Source organism: Heliconius melpomene, chromosome 19 (assembly GCF_056956725.1).
Source record: "Heliconius melpomene rosina isolate 202511_hmr_F chromosome 19, ASM5695672v1, whole genome shotgun sequence".
Lineage (NCBI taxonomy): Eukaryota > Metazoa > Arthropoda > Insecta > Lepidoptera > Nymphalidae > Heliconius > Heliconius melpomene.
In genome coordinates, this window is record NC_140407.1 from 6,723,379 (window position 1) to 6,748,007 (window position 24,629).

General features: G+C 34.1%; 3 protein-coding genes across 5 annotated transcripts in view; 2 read left to right on the plus strand and 1 right to left on the minus strand.

The window, feature by feature from the left end:
* Nucleotides 1–13,893, plus strand: part of Reph (Regulator of eph expression) — a 56,874-nt gene extending 42,981 nt beyond the window's left edge. The window contains exons 5-8 of the mRNA XM_085203848.1: nucleotides 2,040–2,216; nucleotides 2,694–2,864; nucleotides 11,496–11,605; nucleotides 12,416–13,893. Of these exons, the coding sequence (XP_085059974.1) occupies nucleotides 2,040–2,216; nucleotides 2,694–2,864; nucleotides 11,496–11,579 (432 nt within the window). The 3' untranslated portion in view covers nucleotides 11,580–11,605; nucleotides 12,416–13,893. The remainder of the gene's footprint in view (nucleotides 1–2,039; nucleotides 2,217–2,693; nucleotides 2,865–11,495; nucleotides 11,606–12,415) is intronic.
* Nucleotides 13,414–20,371, minus strand: l(2)dtl (WD40 domain-containing protein denticleless). Its single transcript, XM_085203845.1, has 4 exons — nucleotides 20,212–20,371; nucleotides 19,929–20,125; nucleotides 18,832–18,943; nucleotides 13,414–17,349 (listed from the first exon to the last, which is right to left on the minus strand). Exons 1-4 carry the CDS (start codon nucleotides 20,249–20,251, stop codon nucleotides 15,719–15,721), a joined length of 1,980 nt encoding a protein of 659 aa, XP_085059971.1. The 5' UTR covers nucleotides 20,252–20,371; the 3' UTR covers nucleotides 13,414–15,718.
* Nucleotides 20,372–20,736: 365 nt separating this feature from the next.
* Nucleotides 20,737–24,198, plus strand: LOC146528529 (uncharacterized). Of its 3 annotated transcripts, none has more exons than XM_085203161.1 (2): nucleotides 20,737–21,052; nucleotides 21,314–24,198. In XM_085203161.1, the coding sequence occupies exon 2, from the start codon at nucleotides 21,318–21,320 to the stop codon at nucleotides 23,016–23,018; it is 1,701 nt and encodes a 566-aa protein (XP_085059287.1). In that variant the 5' UTR covers nucleotides 20,737–21,052; nucleotides 21,314–21,317; the 3' UTR covers nucleotides 23,019–24,198. The 3 variants fall into 3 exon arrangements, with proteins under 3 accessions (XP_085059287.1, XP_085059286.1, XP_085059288.1); XM_085203160.1 differs by having other exon boundaries at nucleotides 20,737–21,048; XM_085203162.1 differs by having other exon boundaries at nucleotides 20,737–20,955.
* Nucleotides 24,199–24,629: the final 431 nt, after the last annotated feature.

Sequence of the window (24,629 nt, forward strand, 5' to 3'; positions counted from 1 at the left end):
AACTTCACGTGTACTATCCTGTTTAATTTTAAAACAGTTTTGCCACTAATAGGCCATTTTATAAATTATCCTTGACTTCTTCCACGTGCCGGTCTCATCGACATTTACCTATCTTGCAACACTCGATTAAGTACTCTATAACCCCCGGCCGAGCCGAAAGCGTCCCCCATCTTCGCTTCCAGCCATTTTATTTTCATCGGGACGAGACGTGCGTTTTTCCTTTTTCGTCTGCTTACATAACATTTGTTTATCTTCTGCTGGAAATTAGAAATTCCTTTGTTTTCGCTATTTTTTAATTGTAAGGAGTAAACGGACAATAGGTTCCTTGTGGAAGCGAATCGTGTGATATAATGCGGTGCCGCTTTGCCCGCTCGCGTCGAGCAGACGGCGACGGTGGCGTACAATGCTTGCGCGAGTGAGTGCACAGCTGTACTGGGCTTCGTTGGATCTTAGGTTCTTGCAATCACTTACCTTGGCGTATTTCATTTCGAGATATTGAATTTTTTTTAGTTAGCATTTTCCTCTCTCAAAATTTGTACCAGAGTTCTAGTCGCAGACGGCCGTATGACAATCCCCACAATTTTCCGACAAATGTAAACATACATTTGTCGGAAAATTGTGCGTTCTTATTTGCTGTTCTTGTTCTTATTTCTTGTTCTTATTTGGCAAATTTAAAGCGAATGGGTAGATGTATTAAAATATCAAAGAGCTAAAAACTCATCCAATTCAAAGGCATCGGAGAGGCGCGGGTAGTTTTTAGCTAACTAAAATTTGCAGTAGAATTAGTGTAGTCGGGTGATCTCTTTGTGTTCAAGTGAACCGTGAAATTCGGGCGTCGCGACGCGCGGCCACCTCGAGCTCGGTGTGCGGCACCTGCCTACCGGGGCCCAGACTACCTACCGATACACTGTATAGTCTGTGTCCTCTCGCCTGTGGAAGTGTTCAGCCTTCGATACGTGGCTCTCGTAAAATGACTAAAGTTTTGCTTTGCTCGCTCTTAATTACACTCTTTCAATAGACGGCTAATGACTATTCTATTAGGCAGTGCTGAGATACTTCGTGATCCAATACATGCTAATTTACTTTTATAGTGAACCACAGCAGCAGTAGGTAATGTTTCAGAAACATTGTAAAAGAAAATGCGTGAGCCATAAAACGCTTACGATACGGTAAAAGGGAGCGATACGCAGTAAACGTCATCGTAACCGTTAAGGCACGTGATCAAACGTGATCGAGAAAGGTTTTATCAGCTTTATCAGCAGTTAAGCGCCCATAATCGCGCAGTAATTTATGCGATTCCATTAAACCCTATCCCTCGGATGCAAAGGCTGTGTGGTTTTTTTCGCGTGGACTTCATCCATAATAAATGAGCGGCCGACCGCAGCATTAGGCCGTATTTCCAGCTATTTGCAGCTTGTTTTTTTTTAGGGGGTTGTCGAGGGTGGGGCTCGGAGGAGGGGAGGGGAGGGCGCCATTAATTCAGCCGTGTAATGACGCGACGCTTTGATGGACTAGAATTGCGAGTTCTGCAATTACGTGCTGAAATATTCAGCGAAGACGTCGCGGTCCGCGCGCCGGCTCTCTGCCTGCCTTAACTACCGCTGTCTTGCCTCCCCTCTTGTCCCCCAATACAACTCCATTCACGGCGTTTTTTTTTTGTCGAATAAAGTTTTGTTACAGCCTTCCGCTTCGCTCTCTAGACTTGTTCTCTTACACCTTGTGTTCGAGTTATCGTAAAATTTAAGACATTTAATATGCATGCTGTAATTATAAGCAATTAAAATGCATACGCTGATCGGTTTGTTAATTATAATATAGCAATGTAACAAAATATCATTAAAATATGCAAAATTTTGCTTAATTTGGCAAACACATCTTTGCAAGTTTGACTGGTCAAACTTGTACTTCAGCTGTACAAGTTTGATCAAGCTTGCAATTGCTGTTGTTTGTATCCCATCAGCTGCGTTTTAATTCATCGCATGCATCATTCAATAATCACGACACGACCAGAAATGAGAAGTGACGGGAAACTGGTGCAGGTCATCAATGGAAGTCCTGCGGGATCTGCGACCGTGGCGTCGAGGGGCGAAGGCCGGCGGCGGGGTGCGTCGTCGCCCGCACGCACGGCGCCTGAGAAGCGCCGGTGGCCAGCGGAGCCCTACCTCGATGATGAGAGCGCCGCGAGAGCACCTTCGTCAGACGACGATGATACCAAGGTTCGCCATCTAACTTCCATTACATCGCATGGACTAACCGTGCTCTTAAGGAACACACTGTACGTATGAATATTTACTTTGTACATAATTCTCATATCTTGTCGCCGCATTCCCTGTAGCACTGTTAAACTAACTATTTAGGAAAAACAACGGGTGAAGGTATCTACATAATTGACAATTTGCTCGTTTTGCAAATTCACATTTTGGCTCTCCTTTTTTTTGTAATTGAATAGACGTAGTAGCCTTATTACTTTTGCTAAGATATGGAATAGCGCTCGCCTGCATATAGAGCTTGCTTAGCTCTACGTTACTTCAGTCATATTTTACTCTGATATAAAACTAATCCGCAATACCAATCTAACTGACAATTTCTGAAGAAACCTCTACTATTCATCCTTTATCAATACTAGCATTTCCTTCCCAAATGTCATATAGAACCGACACAAGTTAATTAAAGCTCATATTAACAAATTCCAGATAGAGACGCCAGTGCGTTTCCGCACGTCCCCCCCGCTGGAGGCGCTGAAGCCGCGGCGCGCGGGCGAGTGCGCGTGCACAGGCAAGCCCGCCTCCCCGCGCCGCAAGCGCTGCCCGCTGCCGCCGCCGAGGAGACATCGGCCGGCGCTAGATTTTGATAAGATGCAGCAGGTTAGGTTCAAATATGTTTAAACTTATATTATTTACTTGTTTTTTTTATCTCGAATATAGCAAGATAGGCAAAGGGAACCTGGGCACATCAAGTTTTAAGATAGTTCTATAGTTTACGCTAAATTCTGGATGTTGCGTGTTGACTGACGAACCTCAACGCTGCGCTTCGCCTCGTTGCCAGATCGGGGAAATAAAAATATTAAATATTTCATTTCCTGTTGTGGAAATCGAACCGTCACAATCCATCAGAACCACTGCGCCACGACTGGCCTCTATAAATTATTACGGTATTATAAATATTTTACAAAGATTTTCTAGGAAATAAGTAATTTACCTTTAATTAGCCCAAGCATTTTTGCGTTTTCAAAGTTCAGTCTTTGAACTTTGAAGTCTTAACGTCTTTGGGCTTTTGACATAAATCATTTTAATTATAGTCTGAAATTGGCAAGAAAACCTCAAAGAAAAAAACGTAATTGACAACATTTATCTACTACAGAAATATGAGAAATCTGATATATCAATAACTATAGACAAAATAAATGTCTCTAAGCAATTTGTAAGAGTTTGGCATAATAGAATGCTGCAAGTTTATTAAAACTTGCATATTAATCTTATATTAAATCTATGGCATAATATATTCTTTTTAGGGACATTATGACAGGACGTTAAATAATAATGTAAATTTGTAACAATTATAATCAAATAGGCATAAAAAGGAAGAGTTAAAGATGATGATATAAAAATAATAAACCAATTGTTATACTTCACACTTATATTATTAAGCTAAAGAAAACTAATCGAGTCTTAGTTACGAATACGAATATCTTAGTTACGAGTACGAATCTTAGTTATTTCCATTTTAATATCGTAAGCCAAGCCGCATGTAAAAGCTAGTCTACATGATATTATATTTTAAAAATCAATATTCAAGTAATTCCGTGGCAGGCTACTCGTTGTTGTCCAGATTGTGCGAGTATATAAAAAACATAAGAATTTGTATAGAAATCCAGATTATATTTCTGTCAATAACGTTGACTTTGTCGGTGTCACTTGAATCCTTGAACCGAATGTCAGCGAGAAGATCGAAAATAACTTATAATGTTATAGGAGTTGAATTTTAATGTTCTATTATTTTCTGTTGTTTAGTATTTTTTTATTACTTCCAGCATGTCCATTTCCAGTCTTCCACTGTAGAAAACATAAGCATTCCTTTAAGTGGGGATCGAACCCAAAACCATCTCGTATACAGACAATTTCCAACTGCGCCATATCTAGATTTCGAAATGACTAATATGCAATATGTCTATATAAAACTTAGTTTTATTTGCAAGCGACGAGTTTGCGATGCAAGGCTTAATATAGTAAAACATTACACAGAGGATGTACTACACACTCTCGGACGTTTCGTAATAAAAGATAATTTTCAAACACGTGAGCGGACTCACCTTTAAACTGCACGTGTGGTGCTAGAGTGTGGTGCCGCCGGTTTCTATATATACCTATAATATTAAGCATGCTTTTTCATCATAATTATTTTATCTGTGCCTTTAAATATATTTTTCTTTGAGTAATATTTTTCATTGTTTTTCACGTTTCGTTTCACTAATTATAGAGACATTATTTTAGAGTTTATTTGTTGTTAAATGGCAGAACTTAACGCCGGGCTGTATTCCTCCGAGTCCGCCCTCAACCTCTATGAAAATAATAAAACTACGATAAAACAAGTAATACCTTTACTAAAACAGATGTCTCAAGTTTAACATTAATTAAATAAAAAAATATTCACATGCTTTAAACGTAAAAAAATATATAATAAGCGCATGTAAAATTAATTCTTGATCGCTAAAGTGGGGTGGGTTGCGGGCAAGTGTTGCTATGACAAAGTACTTTCATATATACGATATGTTTATATTTATGAATATAAAATGGAAATTATTTTGTTTTCCGACTCTAAGAAAAGGTTTTAAAAATATTTAAAAAAAAATCGTCACTTTTAGGATTTAAGCAAATGCAAAAAGGTATTCTTTTTTTCAATTAACTACATATGTTATTTTTACATTTAAAAAAATTGAGGCTGTTGTTCATAATGGAAGTGAACAGATCCGTATACTGTCAAGAAATATTGTATTAGGTTACGCTCCGCATAAGAGTTACGGAATTTAATATTAATTTGGAACTTAACGCCGCGCTTTGCCTAAAAAATGGGGAAATGAAACCATTGATCGGTTTCACCCACAACCATCACGTTAACATTATACACATTAATATATTGCTATTATGTCGAAAACTGTATTTTTAAATAAATACTTTTCATATAAATAACGTAGCGAAACTGAAACTATCTTTCACTGAACACTTAGTTTACGTTAATTAACTGTAACTAATATTTCAGACAACTTAAAAAATTAATAAGCGTAATTCGATGGGGTAGGAGGGGGTGTCACGGGGGTTGAGGGGGTGACACGGGGTGGGGAGCTGTGGGGGGGCCTGCACAAGTGTGCATGATGCAGCATAATGAGCCCACATGCACGTTCCCACGCAGCTTAGGGTTCGCACAAAATCTGATACTTGATATATATATTTTTTGTTTTTTCTTTTAAACTTTTTTAACGTAAATCATTATTGAGGCTGTGCCCATTAAAAGTTACTTTTTGTGTGCCCATTTACAGTCATGTAAATGGGACTGTTATAGGTTTGGTTTCCACTAGGGAGAGTAAATAATTTAATATTTACATTTCCTAGTTCTTGTAACGGGATTTCGACGGAACAGAGTGTTTTACCACTAAATACCCTCTGCGTACCTTATTATATTCTGCATACAGCGTGAAGTTATAAAGAAAAGACCATTCCCTTTTTTGTTGGGTACCGTACACGATAATGTCTTTCATAATCAGCCTCGCCTTCTTTTTGGTATTAAATTTTTGGCTTTATATTGACTCTCGAACTGATCAAATCGAATGGAAAACCACTGTCACGTTTACAGTCAAACACCACGACGGCCTTAATAATATAATCCATACCTATATTATAAATTCGAAAGTAACTCTGTCTGTCTGTCTGTCTGTCTGTCTTTTACGCAATCAGGGCCAAACCGCTAATTTAATTGTGATAAAATACTCATATAGAGATACTTGAGGGTCTTGGGATGAACATAGGATACTTTTTTTTCTCATATTTGTAATATTTTCGATATATGTCAATATATTAAAATACTTATTAATTTGACATGCAATTTATTCCGCCATGTTTATAACAACCGCCGTTGCTAAGCAACGATTTGCAAAGAATGTTGTTAGAAAACGTCACCCAAAATGAGCTTGCTTAACGCATCTCTCTATTGAAAACTGAAAATAATTTCATACATATATTTAATAAATATTCGTATAGTTGAAGCGGGCGTAGCCGCGTTCGGGTCCACTAGTTTATTAATATATTAATTATAATAGAAGTAACGAAGCCCTACACAGATGTTAGCACACATGTCTATGCACACATATTGTATGCAGTATTATGTTTTTAACCCACACGACGTATTATCGAGCACTTTAATCACATTTTACTATATATTGATAAAAAACTGAGGGCTAAAGAGGATTTTTATAAAATTATTATTTTTTGTTCACTAATTTCTTTCATTTAAATGATAAGCTAGTGTTAAGACACTACTTTCTACACTCATTGTCACTTTTAAGTGCGTTGTTTCGTAACGTTACTTAACGCCGCTCTGTCTATCAAAATCAAAATATGAATTATACATAGGTATACATAAAAATCTTAGTTATTTATAAAATGAAACTTAACATAATAATATTTTTTTTACTTGCCAAGTAACTACTGTTATTTTGTACTAAAAAAAAGGAAAAAAAATCCTGCACTAGTAATGTAATGAAGATAAAATAGCAATTCCACCGCAAATGAATCGTTTATCAGATGCAAGCTTATGCGGGAAACGGCACTGTATCAATAATATCTACCGATGTAATTTACTGGTACAGTACGAGGATAGGTGTGTACTTGGTTGTAATACGTTATAGTGTAAACATATAAAATATCGCTCAGAGTCAATATTTAGTGTTTGATTGACATTAAATTGGAACTGGACAAAATACGTATATACATTATATACCTAATTGGGCAAAAAACGTATAACGATGAGTAACGATAGTATCTATTTATCTAGTAATATATTGGCAATTATTTAATGTAATAAATATGTACCCTTTTTTGAAATAAAAACTTAAGACTTTTTCGGTCTCACGTGCTTACTAGTATTTTTAAGAAAATAACGTAAAAAAATCATCATCATAACAAAGTAGACTTTTTATATTATTTAAATCTTAAATTAATAATAGATTAACGATAGTAAAAAATATTTAATTTGTTTATAGGCTTAAAGATACAAGTTTCATTAAAAGATTGCGGTATCTAATCTTGAATTACCCGACAAGTTCGCCATCTAGGGCAAAAATGTGCTTAAAAACAAATAAAAAACAGGGAACCTTCAATTAAATTATATACTAGCTTTTATAGGTACCTTTAGTTTATAAATAACTCGTATTAAAACAACATCCAACCACTTGTCATATAAGAGACTACGATCATACAATTAATATTCATAGAATAGAGTAGAATAGAATAAAGATATCCGCCTTAGATGCAGAAATCAACATGTAATTGCGAATTGTAATGCATCAGCTATAGCAATTTGCATTGTACCTACCGGCTTACTTTGTATGTATGTACGTCTGTGTAATTACGCCTAACGCGAAAACTTGTTAATTGCCTCACTATTATATTACCTTCGTTAATAATGGCTATGGCTATGACTGTTTTTATCTATTCTTGCTTCAATAGAGCTTTGTAAAATACGCGTCTTGCATGTCTATTAAGAATAAGATTTGTATTAAAAGTAGTAAAGATGTCTCAGTTTCCAATGGGTTAAATTGGCACAAGTTACAAATTATTTTTAAAATAGATCTCTCGGGGAAAGGAAATTTATTTATATTTCCATTTCTTCGCTCTAGTGTTGAGGCAAAGTGCGGCGTTGAGTACTGCCACTCAACTAGCAATGCCTCCAGAATTCGGATAATGAGTTCGGAAATTTGGTTTCTAGTTCTATAGTTTTAAATATAATTGAATTTTAAATAATAGATTGAATTCCTTTAATAAAGTGTCTTGTTTTAAAGATAATATTGTAATAACGTGAATGAAGAGAACAGAAAGCCTAGATATTTTGTCACATTATAAGGAAAAGCGCAATCGAAGGGCGGTTACAGATATCTGTTATCGTGACGGTGTCAGTGACCGCGGGGGCGGGCGGAGCGAGGGCGGGCGGTCACGTGCTACTAGTACAGTTTCTGCACGTAGTGTACCATTTGTATTGTCGGGCTTTAGACTTGAAGCACAGATGTATTATGGTAATTGATAGTTAAATAAAAATCAGTCAAGTGCGAGTTGGATTCGCCTACAGAGGGCAACGGTAACGTGACTTCTAAAAGTTGACAATCTTAAAATTTTGGGTGTATGCACTCATTTTGTATGAAATTAACTATAAATACAAGTTTTAATAGTTGAATTTTAATAGGTAATTGACATACCTACCCTTTATTTGTGCTGTAAATCCTCACTTTTTACTTGCAATTTCGATATTCTGGATCCACATGAGGTACCCATAGCATAGCATTGATTATTTATCTGCTAAATTCATATAAAATATGACAAAAACTCGTACTCGTATCTTTTGATTATGTTGATTTAGAAACTGATAGCTTGATACCTCCATGAGGTCTTGAGAATAAGGATCTTGCCTGAATATATACCAATTTTATTTTTCTAACCAAAATCTTCAAGTAAAAAATTCAAAAATGAAATCCCCATAAATATAATAATTTATAAGTAGTAATATTTAAAGTTGATCTTTTCAAACCTTTGCTTTATTTTTTATATCCAAATCTTAATAAAAATGTCCGTAGCGGTTATGCAAATGAAATCAAGCTGACAGCGCGTTACAACTTAACGAAGAGAATGATCGATGAGGAGACTCGACTCGCGCAAAAAATAATATAAGAAAACAAAATATCGATAATAAGCTGCCAATTAAAAAACTCGGTTATGGCGAAAGACGTAACTTCGCACGTATAGTAATAAATACCTGTTATTCAACGAAACTTGTCTATATATAGGTAATATAAATAATCTATACAGCATTTTGGAATTTTTTCTTTATTCAACTTTTATTATTTTCTTTATCTTTACGTATTTTCCATATTTTATGTAAATTTAGAGACCCCTTCACGCTGTATCCCATATATAGTAGGGTAGGTAACTATTGTTAAGACACTTAGTTTTTTATAACTAGCTCTTACTTGCGGCTATAGTCCTGTGGTCGAATAGAAAGAGCTAAGAGTTGAATGGTGACACATGGCAGATTGTAAGTGCTAGAACTCCAACCGCAGGTTACTTTGTAAGTCGATTGTCTTTCCTAATATAAATACAAAAGTAATTCTTTCAAGTAGTTCTTGAGATTAACACGTTCAACCAAACAAACTGTTCAGCTATAATATTAAAATATATAAATGACAGAAATTACATATAATAATTTAATTATTAAAAATTCTCAAAATGATTATTTTATTTTTTAATAATTAATTATTCTATTTGTTAACAAGCTAACATTATTTTCTATATAAATATGTATGACAAACGTACTCTAGTTTCTTAATTGGTCGCAATTAAAATGATGCAATAAATAATTGCTAGGCAGTATCTTACATAACTCATAATCTACAAGATTGTATGTGAAAAAATGTGTAAAATGTTTACATAAATCTCATTTTTGCTTACCATTGTAACTTATATAAATTAAATTTCCTCTTTAGTACAACTAATAACAAATAGTTAAGTAACACTCTTATACGTAATATTAGTCTCAAGTCCAAGCCACAGCCAAAATATAAGACGAGAGCAAGGAACAGAGGAACGTGCGGGCAGGGAGCAATAAAGGTGTTGAGACTTCTTTACTTACTTGCCAATCAGACTTACCTACCAATTTTACTTACTTGCCAATAAAAATTGGCAATTGTACATAATGTACTAACGCCACTGCAGCAACAAATTAGCGGTTTTTAAGTGCATGTTAGTCATTTTTAAGTTTAAAAGTTTTTAAACTTACCTAATTTGCGCTTAAAAACTGCTAAGTCCAATATAGGAATATGGACCAAGATCCACATATTTTACGCATTGCCGCTGGAACACCAGGTACTTAATATAATCCCTAGAAAATTTAGACATTACTTAGGTATTCCATGCATTACCTGGACGCCCCAGGTATTATTATGTATTGTATATGTATATGTATAGAATACCGAAATTATACAGATTGCCTGTAACATACACATATATAAATATGCTTTAAACATTCGAGCATTATCATAAGCGGTTTCTATAAACACATAATAAATAATGCATTGCATTGAACGTAACAAAAAGTCCATCACGCTTGGTGCGCGCGCACCCATTGACTGCCGCCACTCAATGGGCGGGCGGGGGCGGGGGCGGGCGGCGTGCCGGACCCTATTGAGGACGCTACGCGCAAGCTCTACACCTCGTCGCTCGTAGCACCTCGTGTAGCCAGGATATCGACCAAACTATTGTAACATTCAGAGGGTAACCAAATAAATGGTCGGCTTCAATAATAATTGTTAACAATTATATCATACATTATTTTTTGTACACTTTCTTTACTCTTAAGTATTCATTCTCGAATATTAGACCATAAGACGTCAGCCCAATAGAAAAACCCGCTGTCAAGATTGTCCATTGCATCATTTACTATATCCATTGACTCCCTAGTTCTATTCTAGGGACCAATTTATTGGAGACTTGCTTATGCAGCTCTATTTTGTTGTCAATCGATTGATATAAAAACTGCTGGATTTTAGGCCATTATTTAACTTTAATTTGACACAACTATTTTTTTGTATTGACTAACACTATCTATATTGATTAAATAAATCTATTTATTATAATTATTCATGATTAACCCCTGGGATAGGTACTACTGAATAAACTATTGTATAGTACAAAATAAAAATCGCGAAAGCAAAGAACTAGGAATCACTTCCGAGTTTTCCATTCCAGCGATATCGATTATTCACTATTAATATATTCATTTAATTAACTCATATTCACAATGGTTAAAGAAAACTATTTTGAACTGAATTATAATATATAAAATATGTAAATATCTGTCTTAATAAATACTATAGTTAATTATTATGTCTAAAGGCGCTTAATCACTTCCGTCTATATAAACAATAAATAATGTATGAAGGTTATTTAAGCGATAACTTAAGGTTTATCAAACGTGATTATTAGTTCAGTGTTATTTATGTGTAAATTGAAATGGGATAGTTAGTGTATATTATTAGAAATTAAATAGTGTCAACCTAGAAAATATTTTCTTAACATAATTATGTCCATATATGGTTTATTGGTAGAGTTTTTAAGTTTTTACTTTTTTATAATATTAACAGTAATTAAGCTTTACTTTTGCTCAATAAACATAAACTAAAATTTAACAAATCTACAAAATATTCTCTCTGATTCTGTATTTATCAAATTATTTTCCAGTTAAAAGTGGGCGGCGGCGGCGTGCGGTCGTGGCGCGCGGTGGGCGGCGCGCACGGCGGCGAGCTCTCCGTGTTCTGTTGGTGATGACCGCCCTGACCGTCCCCGACCGGGTAACTATAACTTTATATAACTAACACTTGCCTCATGCCTAAAAAGAAAAAGAATTACACGCTGTATCCCGTATCACAGAGTAAAGAACCAACCTATCGTTAAGACACTGTCCCCACGCAGCACGGTCGGTCGGTCTAATATAACATATTCCACAAACTTAATATACAATATTTACTCACATAGGTACATATGCATTATTTTATATTTAATTCCATTTTGTTGTTATTAAATATTCTATGAAAAAAAAATTACACTTGAGGAAACTTAAGGCGAGTTTTCCAGGTTCTCAGGTTCCCCGTGTCTACCGTGCTGTGTAGGGTGCGGAATACAGGTTTATTAATAATAGTGTCATATTATATGTACGTACTTATGTATGAAAATGCATTCTGTATATGATTTTGCGTGCCAAAAAATGTTAATCCTCAATTATATACACAGGTCTTGGCACTTACATCTTCAACATACAACACACATTATAATTATGTTAGTTACATATACAAATGTACATATTTACATTATATTCTTATAAGTTATAACAGTGACTTTTTCGAACGAGATAGTTATGGGTTCACAAATAATTTTAAATTCAATTTTTTTATTATGGTATTTACATACTCGAAATTGCTGGATACCTAATTAACTGATGCTAAAAACAAAATGTTGTAACAATCATATAAAACGTAGCTGTATAAGAAAAAGAAAACGTAGTTTTATTTATAAAGGTACAAAATTCGAAGCATAGTTCAACATTTTAATAGATTTATAATATTTTTTCTTAGGAAACTAACATTTATATTTTTTAATTTCAGAGGTGGCGCCCCCGCGGCGGCCCCGGACTGACATCCGTCGTCATATCATTAAAGCGACTCGGCGGGATCGGTTCGAGTTCCTTTATTGCACTCAAATATGATCAAAGTACAAATATAAAAACACGCGGCCCGGCGAGCGGTCCACGCGCTCCCGACGTATTAAGACGTAGTGTTTTGGATATATTTACTCGTTTCCGATAGCGGGAGGCTCGCCGCCGCGTGCTGATCTCGGGCGTGCACGCGATTCCTGCATAGAATATTCTAAACTAAATATTTTTATCATGTTTTCTGTTTTTTTTTCTTTTTTTGGAAAATGTCAATTGTTACGGACGCGGCGTTTAACGCTGGTTGGTATGTGGAAGTGCAATATGGAGTTAGGTTTGTGTCAAAGACTATGAGAGGGGGAGTATGGCCGTTGTCCGTGCGATGCTGTATCGGTTGTACGTAGTCGTAACTTATGTTAGTAGTTTATTTAGCTGGGCTAATTCTGTTACTATTGTTGTGTTATTAAACTAAACGAAACAAACATAAACATATATAATGAAAAAAAAACGTGGTGCGAGTGGATACAAGTGAATTTAACGATAAAGACATTTAACAAATTTTCAAATTAATACGATAAAAGTAAGACTTTTTTAAAATCGCTTGGATAAAATATGTACATAGCGTTAAGTAGTATAAGTGCAGTCTTAGATGTAGTAGGTATAACAAATTGCGAATGCGAGGTCAATGCCCGCCGCCGCTCGCGACATCCGCCGACACACGACATTCGGACACTGCTCTACCGACATCTAGTTTGTATTTTATTGAAAAACTTTTAATTCTTCTATTTACTTCATATTATCACTTGTTTCTTAAAAAAATCAATACCAGAATATAATTTCTATTTTAAATTATATTTGTGGTTAAATTGGATAAGTTGAATGTTAATGCAGAAATTCCCAGTGAATAACTTCTAATGAATACTTTTGTCTGAATTTTAAAACTTTATACCAATTGGGATTTAAAAGAGCAATATCTGAGTACAACAAGTGGACCGTAGATTAGTTCACTGGACGCTAAATTTAATACCTAGACAATATATCATAATTGCGTTTTATTTTTATATTAAATACAAAATCTACAGTCCACAGTCGGTGTCGGTCCATCTCCACTCGTCGCTACAACTGCGTGACGATTGAACATTATTTTTACAAAATCAGCACTTTGCAACTGAATATTTAAAGAAATTTACTTTTTACTGACCGAATTTTGATATAATATTCGCCACTCGTCCTGTCCCGACCCCTGGAGGCAATATTTGAGAAACTACCTATTTTTAATAGTCTAGAATATTAGTCTTTTGATGTTCAGTTGCTACGTGAAGCGGCACGCAGTTGCGCATCGATATGGAGGTAATCTACAAAATGATTTATATTATGTTTTATATACTGATGATGATTAACAAGCGTAATAAACGAGTGAGCAATGGCACATCATTATTGTTGTTTTATTCATTTATTGACAACCCTAAAATTATTTAAAATACCCTAACTAAAGTTAAAAAAAATATCTCCAATATCTCAAATCTATGGCTATGGTTCGATTCTCAGTCGGGGGAATTATATATTTTCCTTCCTATGGTAACGAGGCAAAGCGCGGCGTTGAAATCTGCCACTCTACAAGCAATGCCTCGAGAATTTGGCGGAAAGTAAGAAGAGAGATGAGAGTATTAATTAAAAACAATCTAAACTGAATTTATAAAGATATTTATAAAATATCAGTTAAAAAAGAAACAACTTTTTAAACTAAGACACCAATAAAAATCGTATTAAAATAAAACATTTAATCAGAATTTTCATCAAAGTTAATTAAATGTATAAGTGATTTCTTCTTCACAAAAAAAAATTAAAACTCATGGCAATATGTCAATTCTATAAACATAATAATATTAAAATAAGTACATCTATATATATAAAAGGACTTGTCCTCACTGACTGAGGTAAGACGCACGCACAGCCGTAACCGCTCATGGTAGAAACGTGAAATTTGGACAGATGTTTACTTTCGTAATCTGGACATCCACTAAGAAGGGATTTTGGAAAATTTTAACCCTAAAGGGGCGAAACAGGGGTTGAAAGTTAGTATGGAAAAAAATTTAAATCGGCACCGATTCTTATAAAATTTGAAATTCAGACTCTTAAAAGTATTTAATTGAACACGTGTTTCATGGTTTTCTAGAATTCTTTCCATAAGGGTGCAAATAAGGGGTTGAAAGTTTGTATGGAAAAATTCTTAAATCATCACCGATTTTTATAAAATTTGAAATTTAGACTCTTAAAAATATTTCATTGAACAAATGTTTCATGGTTTATTAGAATTCACCCCTAAATACGTAAGCGAAGCTGCGCGCGTCCGCTAGTCAGTCTATAAAAATATACTACTTTATATTTCAAAGTAAAAGAGAAAACTATAGATTCAATAGTACTTAAAATTAATAATTTACTAAATACACCAGTGTTGTCACAGTATTAAAAAATATATAATTGAAACACGTACCTTTAAAATAAAAAGGATCTAAATCAAAATTTCAGACTTTTGTTTACTCTATCTCTAATGTTTAATGGTGATTCTCCATAAATTACAATTATTAAATTAGGTCACTAAGAGTGCGAAATACATATTTAAAATTTGTTTTTCCTATTTTAATACATATAATGCAACATTGAGTTTTTATAAATAATTACTAGAACACAGCATGTTTCTAGCTACACTGGAAATGGAGAAAAAGAGGGATTTATATCCCGTCTTTATATATACATGAGGACAAAATAAGCACTGGCATGCTTTACAAAGAAAGATATATTTAAACAATCATATTAAAAAGTATTCTTTTTTCAATTTACATTCAAGAATTGAGAAAAAATGGCACACATATTTAATAAATTCAGTAAAATTATTAATAATTAAGGCATTAATATATTTTTAAGAAATATGTAATTACGGGAATGTTTATATATCGTTTATATATCCCGCACAAAGCAGGGTAAGCAGAGGGAACCGAGTGTTAAGACACTCCGTTCCCCACGCCTCCTGGACACTGAGCTGGTCGGTAGCATAAGCCTGCTGCTGCAGTATATGGGAAAAAAAGCGTAACGTTCAATTGAAATATACATTTGAATAGAAACACATTAGAAACTAAAAACCATCAAGTTTTAATTTCAAATATTAATATCAATTTAGAGTTTTTTGTGATGTTAACCTAATAGGTATATGTAGCACTATTATTTTAACTTAAATTAAATCGTTTATTATTTTACCATTTTACTTATTTTTAGGTGCAACACTAAAATACTTTAATAAAGTTCTAGCTTTATTTGCCTTAGGTGTTTTTTCCGTTAAAGAGTTTCTTCTAACGGGGATATTCTCTTTCGGACTTAATGGCGGAACCACTTTATCCGTTTCCGTTATTTTCCCTTTTTTCTCTCGCAACATAAGTGTCAACCAATTTGTTGTGTCCTGTTTTTTCTTCCCCGGTGACATTAACCTTAAATGCGGGGCTTCCCCGGTTGATACGAAATCGGGTAAATCTTTAGTTGGTGTCGAAAAACTAATAATTCTCACTTTAGTCGGTGATACTTTGACGGGTGTGCGTTTCGGAGAAATTGTCTTAGGACTTTTTGGCGAGAGTAGTTTACAGTTTTTCTTTTCATAATTTTTAGTAGGTGTCATGAAAGAAGTGCCTGGTTTTGGACTGTAATAAGTCCAGTCGTTGATTGTGTTTACTGTGTCTTGTTCTACATATTTCTTTTTGGGGGGAGTAGTTTGGTCTGTTGATGGTCTTTGTCTTTTGATACCAGCTGGTAATAATCTATCATCGTCGTCCGAAGTGGTGATAGCCGTGTCTAATTTAAGCTTTTTCACACGAGTTTCCGCATCATCAGGTTCTTTTGACGCATTAAGTAGATCAGCAAGACATCGTTTTCCACGTCTTTCTTGTTGTTTGTTATGTTCTAGACGAGATCTTTTTGCTCTCGAGGCTGGTGTACGGTCCGGAGGTCGCGATGGCGGTTCCGGTACAGCTTCAGCTCGCCCCGGGAATTCTCCGGATTCACCTATTAATTCTTTATCCGGAGATTCCCGACCAATACGCCATATATAATGTCTTGCATCGTCCCCACACGTTACCAATTTAGCATCACCGGTTTTACACCACGCTGCACAAGTCACTTCAGCACGATGACCGTTTAATTTTATTAGAGGTCGTGAATTTCGTGTGCTCCACACGTAGGCGGCTCGATCGCTACTACCACTTGCTAGATACGTGCAATCGGCGTTTAACCCCGCCTTTAGGTAAAACGAACCACTGTCATGGCCGACGTAGCGGCGTTCTGGAACAGCACTATATGTTGACACGTTGAAACAATAAATAACACCGTCCATACAACTAGCATATAAGCGCACTCTAGCATCATCTATTAGTAAATTTGTATAACCATTTCTTGTCGAGCTACCGCAATACGGAATCGAATGTTTGGGCAACGGCTCACGTTTATAAACCGTGTAATTTTTCCTTAGATCCCATACTTTGATATTACCATCGCATTCACCACAAGATATTAACGTTAAATCATCTTGGAAGACCAACCCTGTTATACTGATAGCTCTATGCGTATCTATTCTGGGTCTTTTACTACTTGAACCAGGAGTTTTGGGGGTGAAAGACGAATGGCAGCTCATTATAGAATTATCTGGTTTTAGCACTAAGGCTGCTGAGGAAGCGGGACTTCTTATGTCCCAAACTAATACATGGCCGTCTCGAGCTCCACTCGCAAATATAGAGGGCTCGGAAGGCCGAAAAACAGCAGTTTTAACTGAACGAGTGTGATTAGAAAACGTTAAGACGCGTTTTGGGGCAGATTCTGTAATGTCCCATAGACATGCGGTATGGTCTCCTGCAAAATAAAAATGTAAATAAATACATTATTTCTCTTAAGCTAAATAAATCTGTATATCTACATATATAATAAAAATGTAATTGATTTCTGTCTGTTTTTAAAACAATATCTTGGGGGGGATCTTAATCAGTGCTATAGCACCCAAATAAATGATGAAAAATTTGAAAAAAAAAAAACCTGTTTGTCCGTACGTTTATGTATCTTAATCTCAAAAATGGACTAATCAATTTATATGCAGTTTTCCTTAACATTTAACGTTTATTTATTAAATTTTTCGGTTTTGCTGTATGTTTAAATGTATTTACTACTTGAGCTGCCTGCAATTATTAGTGACTAGCGGTCCACTCGCGACTTCGTCCGCTTATCACCTAAATAAATAAAAATCTGTTTCACGCTGTATCCTGCACACAGCAGGGTAGGCAGAGGGAACCTAGTGTTAAGACACTCCGTTCCCCACTTTCTGCCGAATTCTGGAGGCATTGCCTGTTGAGTGGCAGAACCTAACGCCGCGCTTTGCCTCGACACCAGAGTGTAGAATTGAAAATATAAATAAGTAAATAAATATTTAACTTCCTCGAGTGGGGATCGAACCCGTCGCATTACAGTCACACCCTTGTGCCGCTGGTCCACGACGGCCTCAATCTATATTTTTTTTATTATAATGCGTTTGCCAATGCCATGCTTGAGAGGATATCATCAGGGGCATTTTGCTCGTAAGTTTCTATATATTTGCCAAGTAAAAAACGTAGAAATATCACGTCGCAATTTTCATTTTTTTTGTGTTATTGTGGCTTATTTATAAAAGATAGACATACCGTATCGGGAACTTTATTTTGGAACTAATGAAACTGAATGTTTTTGTAATACAATGTACTTCTACTACTACTACATAATATCTAACTATTTTTGCAGCACACAGTAAATCCGACCGGTAGTTCTTAGTCATCTTAGCATTTAAACAAACAATCAAATCCGTTTTATTATATTAGTATAGATTAAGGCTGGCAGTGGAATAGCGTCTGACTACAAAAGATGGTTGTGGGTTCGAATCCAACTTGGGGGAATGATATTTCAATATTTTTAATTTTCTTGCACTCAATATCTAATGCGACAATTAGTAGAAAGTGGAAAAAGCAGTGTCATTACATTCTCAATGTCTAACTTGCTATACAAGATATAATAAGAACTAAGAAATGAAAATAATACATGACAATACACAATGAGTGGGAATCAAACTATTTTATTGAGTTAGGTATTGTGCCACTGATACTGACAATAGCCTTTAATCTAAAGATTTTTTTTTTTTTTTATATGGAATAGGCTTGCGTTTGACCGCATCAAGTCTGGTGAGAATTGATGCGGTCTACGGTGATGCACGCTTGCCTAGAATATACCTATATCTAATACCTACATACTTATCAAGAGCAAATTGACGATAAACAAAAAAGGCCAAAAAATCCAGTACAAATAAATACTTACCAGAGACGGTCACAAAATTCATATGTTTAGGCATCCATGCAAGGTCAAACACCGCATTGTTGTGACACTGAAATCCCTCTAAGTTACTGGCTCTTTTTGCTGTTGATGTATCCTAAAAACATTTTTGTATTATTATTATTTTAACTAATTATATATCTATCTCTTATAATATCTATCTCTTATTTAAATTAGACTAAGGACTATATATTAATCCCCATTATAATTAATATTTAAATATTTTAAACAATTTTCAATATTTTATTCATTAATTATAATTTTTACAATATTAAATAAACTTAAATCTACTTCATCATGCTGTATCCCGCACACAGCAGGGTAGACAAAGGGAACCTCAACACCAGAGTGAAGAAATGAAAATATAAATTTAAATAAATATTTAATTTCTTCGAGTGGGGTTTAAACCCACAATCAGTCGAGTTTACAGGCATACTTTGTGCTCCTGTGCCATGACTGGCCTCACAATATTATATTTAGTAATATTTTGATGGGCTATTAGGGCTGCGATTCTTAACTTAGTCTATTAGAGAAAAAGGAATTTAGGGTGTGGAAGGAATAATGAAAGTATTAAAATATATTTGCTATAATACAATATAACAAATACTATATACTCTTCTATTTCTTCATAATCTAAAAAACTACTGGTTTGAATTTAAAAAAAAATATTATTTGGGGGTAAGATTGGTACTTACCACTTCTTGAATCAATTTCTGTAATGATATTAAAAAATATATCTTGACTTTACAAGAAAGTAAAAACTGTTACATTTACATGTACCTACTAAATTTAGAGCTTTTCTTATCTACTGAAACTGAAAATGTTTATTTTGTTATATATATCCGTTCTAACCCCTCAATCCGGTATAAGCCCAACAAATCCTATGTTATGGATATCTATTAAGAATATTATCAATTGCAATAAGTCTATACTGCCTACAATATATTTGGCAATAACTAAGATGAAGGCACTTCATAATTTTTTTTTCTACAAATGTTACATTAAAGTATAGAAATAAATAATAAGAGAAATTTGTTTTTCTTATCAATTCTTCTTGTAAAGTGATATAAGAAATAAAATACCTGTATAGCAACGCGACCATCTTCATTTGCTAGGGCGAGGATATGTTCATAGCCCGAAGCATCTGCGAATCGGCATGCGAAAATAGGTGGATCTTGTTCAAAATTAGCCGCTACATTAGTTCTTTGTAATCCATAGAAAGATTCTTCACTGCTTACAGTCAACCTTTTCAGCACATTATCGTAGCTCAATCGGGAATCTAGAAATTACCATTATATTTTATTATACTAAATATTTATGTTTTAAATTACAGTATAAATGTAAGACACAGCTAAAAATACTTACATATCCCTAATTGACGATCAATAAAACTTTGAATATTCATATTAGTTATGTAAAATCAACATTACCAAGATAGTTTAGTCTGAGTCCTTAAACAAATTTTACCCGCAATTTTCAATTAGTTGACACTTAGTTGACCAAATGTGTTCTGTGTAGTTGACAATCCACAGACTTACAACAATAAATAATACCATACCTACTCAGTACCCTATAGTAATACTACTATTACTTTCTTTAAAGAATTAAAATTTTTTATACGATTTATTTTGATATTTAACGCTATTTTTATCGATTTAATTATTTTTATAAAATACGAATAATCAAATTTGAAAATGAACAAAAAGAAAAGATGCAGCTTAAGATAATACAAAAAAATATTAATTTGAAAAATACAATAATAAAAAAACATTAATAAAAAAACACTTCCATTTATTTTGTTTATTTTATTTAATGGGTCTTATTTTTTTATTTGTGTTTGTATTTTTTAATCTGCATAATACGTAAAAATTGGAGTTTAGAAATATTTTTTATCTGTGGAGCTTGCTTTGCTGCAAATGAATACTATGTTTCTTTTTATGTTTTATTTCTTTAACAATATTAATAAATTTCCAATACGAAAATCTCTATCGTGAATAAATATTGCTTACAATATTGTTGTGAACCTTTTGCGTCTAAATTGTTAAGGAAAAAGTAGCAAAAACATCCTCCTTTGACCCATTTACATTTTCGTCTTATGGTTTAAAAAACGTACGTTGAATTTGTGTAAAATATACAATTTTTTAAACTTTTAGTGGTGAAAACGTGACAATAATAGATTTATAGCACAGGATCCTTAACAAAGTTAGTAAGTTTCTCTGATTTTTCTTTGTAAACTGTCTACAATATCGACACCGATACGGCGTCATAATATAGTGTTGCAACTTGCAGTCGGTTGACGGAGTTAAAACAAATGCATTGACGCATTTTATTTATACTATACTATAGTCTTAAAATCACAATAATTGCAAATAACCGAATAATTTAATGTGTATTAAAAATAATATAATTTCACCTATAACGTAATCACTTAGGTTATCATATAAAAATCGATTCTGTGCATTTCCAGGTGTATGGAATGTAATAAAAATGGGCGAAAGTGTGTTATATCGGCGGAGACTCGTCGTGGAGTCAAACGGAAGTGCCGATCTGGTGGCGCGGGCGGCTTGCAGCTGGCGTACCCCCCTGCTGTGTCTCACGAAGCTCCTGCATTATCAATGCGCATCAATCTGGTTCCGCATTGCCCACCCGAATCTATGTCGACCGAAGTCAACCCAGACACTCCCTTTATGAACAACATGGATGAAATATCATACTGGATCTACACCAAGAGGGCTCCCTGTCTCTTTCACTATGATAATGATGTCAAGAGGCAGGTGGAACAGGCGCACTGCTCTAAAACTAAGCCATCAAGTGTTCGGAGTGCTTGTGAGGATGTACTTTTACCTAAGAGGAAAAAGAGGAAGCTCAAGTTGTTGGAAGATGAATCATCATCAGAAAAGCAGCAAAATTTTTACCTCGAACCATCACAGAATCAAAAGCCTGTGGCGAGAAAGTCTGATGAAGCATCTAATGTTGATTTTAATATTAAAAATTCACCTCAAAACACTTCTAAGCGAATAAAGTTACAGAGAAACTGTCAAACATCACAAAGGAAAAACAAAGTAGTGACATCCACACCTAAAGTAACAAATTTAAGACGAAGCTTAAGGAAAGCTCAACAAAATCATAACAATAGCCAATTGAATAATTCTTTCGAAATATTCAATTCTAGCATACTTAATGGTAAAGGTGAAGAAGAACCTAAGGTGGAACCACTGCAGGGTGCCAGTGGAGATCAATTGGATCAAAACAAGAGTAAAGTGGCCGATAAAAAGAAAAATGTACTTAATGGACAATTCGAAGATTTGAGCGATGTATCAGGTTTTACAGCTAATTATATACGGTCCACTAAAATTCACTCTTCTAAAACTCCAAGGAAATTAAGGAATAGGAACAGTAGGAGTCATTTTAAAGACACAAAAAATGAATCAACGGAAGAGAAATTAGTTGTATGTGTAAATAAATCTGTGAATGTGGTACCTGATGCAGTCCTTAATAGTAGTACAGACTCCTCACAGAATGTGTTAAACCTAGTTACTGTTAAAGATGGCAACAAATATAACAAAAATAATAAAAGCACATCATTGCTAAAGTTTATGGACTCCAAAGTAGACAAAACCCAGCAAAAGGATAAGCGAGAAAAAGGAAACTTAAACATTTCCTTTCAGTCAAAGAGCAGTGGTAATTCAAGGTATCCAAAACGTCACAAAAATAGAAAACACGAAGATCAAACTTCTAACGCTAATACTACACCAGCTGTACGTCACAGTACTCGAAAATCAAAAATTAACGATTCTAATAGAAAAGAAAATTCTGATAAAAAAATCTTAACTAGGACTAGAAGTGGGAGGAAAATCAATGTGAAAATGGAATTTAATGAGACTGGTTGCATATTAAATAATTCAAGTGAGTTAAGCTCAAGTGCATTAAATGTGGCTTCCACTAAACAGGCAAGGCCTAATATGTCTTCTACACGGTGTTTGCGGAGTAGACGGGACAAAAGTGGAAATTTAGGCAAGGACTCAACTAGCGAAAGTGATAAAAAAGCAAAAAAAACTGTGGATAAAAGTATGCAAAGGGATTCATTGAGGGACAAAAGTGGTTTTGCCGCGTGTTTCTCAGACAGCGACAGTGACAGTGAACCGCTATTGCAGAAAAAATTCTTTTGTTAGTATATTTATAAAATAATAGCTTTGGGCAATATAACAATATTGGAATTTTCTAGTAGTTTTTGGCTCTTAAAAATCTATGGTCAGATTAGAATGTTTTCAGAAAATTATACAGTGTGAGCAATATATATGTAATATGTCATGTATAGAGAAAGAAATACTTTGAGGGTGGCATGGCCCAACAACACAGTTCCCTGAGTGTAACACAAGGATGTGGGTTCAATTCTCACTTCCCCATGCATAGACAATACACATTGTACAGTGAAGCACTGATATACAATATCTTAAAAATTGGTGGCAAAGTAAGGAATTGAATGTCTGAACACTACATTCTCTTTGCCTACCCTGCTATATATGTAATTGTAAAGCTATAGAAACAAAAAACTTTTGTGTTATAATTATTATGGTCATTTGTAAGTTTATAGCAAGTGAAATATTAAAATAAAAGAATAGATTTGTGTTCAGCTATGAGTTTTATAGTATACTTGCTCACTCTGTAGAAAATACCTATGAATGGAATCCATATTTGCACATTAACATAAATAACTGTAAAATTTTAGTGATAGATAGTGAATTATATAACGAAAAACTGTGGACATCTTGATTGTATGTGTATGTATGTGTGTAACATGAGACAATGATACTAATGTGTATTGCTTGCTTGATGCAAGGCGCTTTTACTACGGTTGACAAGTCTATAATCTATCATTGGTGTTGCCAGGTTTTTATGTATTATAAAATTTAAAAAACATTTATTTTGAAACTATACATAGTATGAGTTGTACATTTTAATTTGATTCAAGCCTTGACATTGTACAGTACACTTTGGATTTCAGGTTTTCAACAATAGGTTAATCAAAATAAATGAGTGAAAAATTTCAAATAAACATTTGAAAAAAATCTTGTCATCTATTTCTATTTTATAAACTAGTTGTAGCTGGCAACACTACACCCACGTATATAACGATCATATTATTAGAACCTAGCTACTGTTAAATTATATTTAGTGATGTGCAAAGACACGAATAAAATTTGTGTATGTATTATAAAGTGCCATTTTACGAGACGTAAATTGTAATTCCCATGACTACTTGTTGCATTAAGATTATTGTTTAGAGTAACTATATTGCACTCTGTTTGTTTATTTTGTATTAAATTTTTGTGTAATAAATAAATTTATTGTTTTTCAAACTTGTACCAAATGTACCGTGCACTCAATCATCTTTTGAGATTTGATGTACATACAAAATATTTTTATTTCATTTATTTGTGCTGTTAAATGGTTATTATAAATTGCACATATTTCATTACTGCGAATGTATTATTTTTTTCTTAACAATGCAGTTTTGATCTGTTAGTATAAAAAGAGCCTAAATTTATAAGCATATTATATGTCCTATATACATTTAATATTAAATTATAAAAATAAAAAAGATCTATTAATAACATCGCAATTTTGTTAAACTTTTAGTCTTTGTCATTTTTTCAGTTTTCTTGCTGAAAGTTATAAGAAATTTTCCACAAAAAAGTAAATATCTTATTTAATATTTCACAGTGTTGTAATTATGGTTTCTTTGAAGAATCATTAAGCACTTTAGTATTTTTTAAACTACA

What these genes read in the sequence shown, in the direction of transcription:
- LOC146528529 (XM_085203161.1), top strand. Translation starts at nt 21,318, where the DNA reads ATGGAATGTAATAAAAATGGGCGAAAGTGTGTTATATCGGCGGAGACT.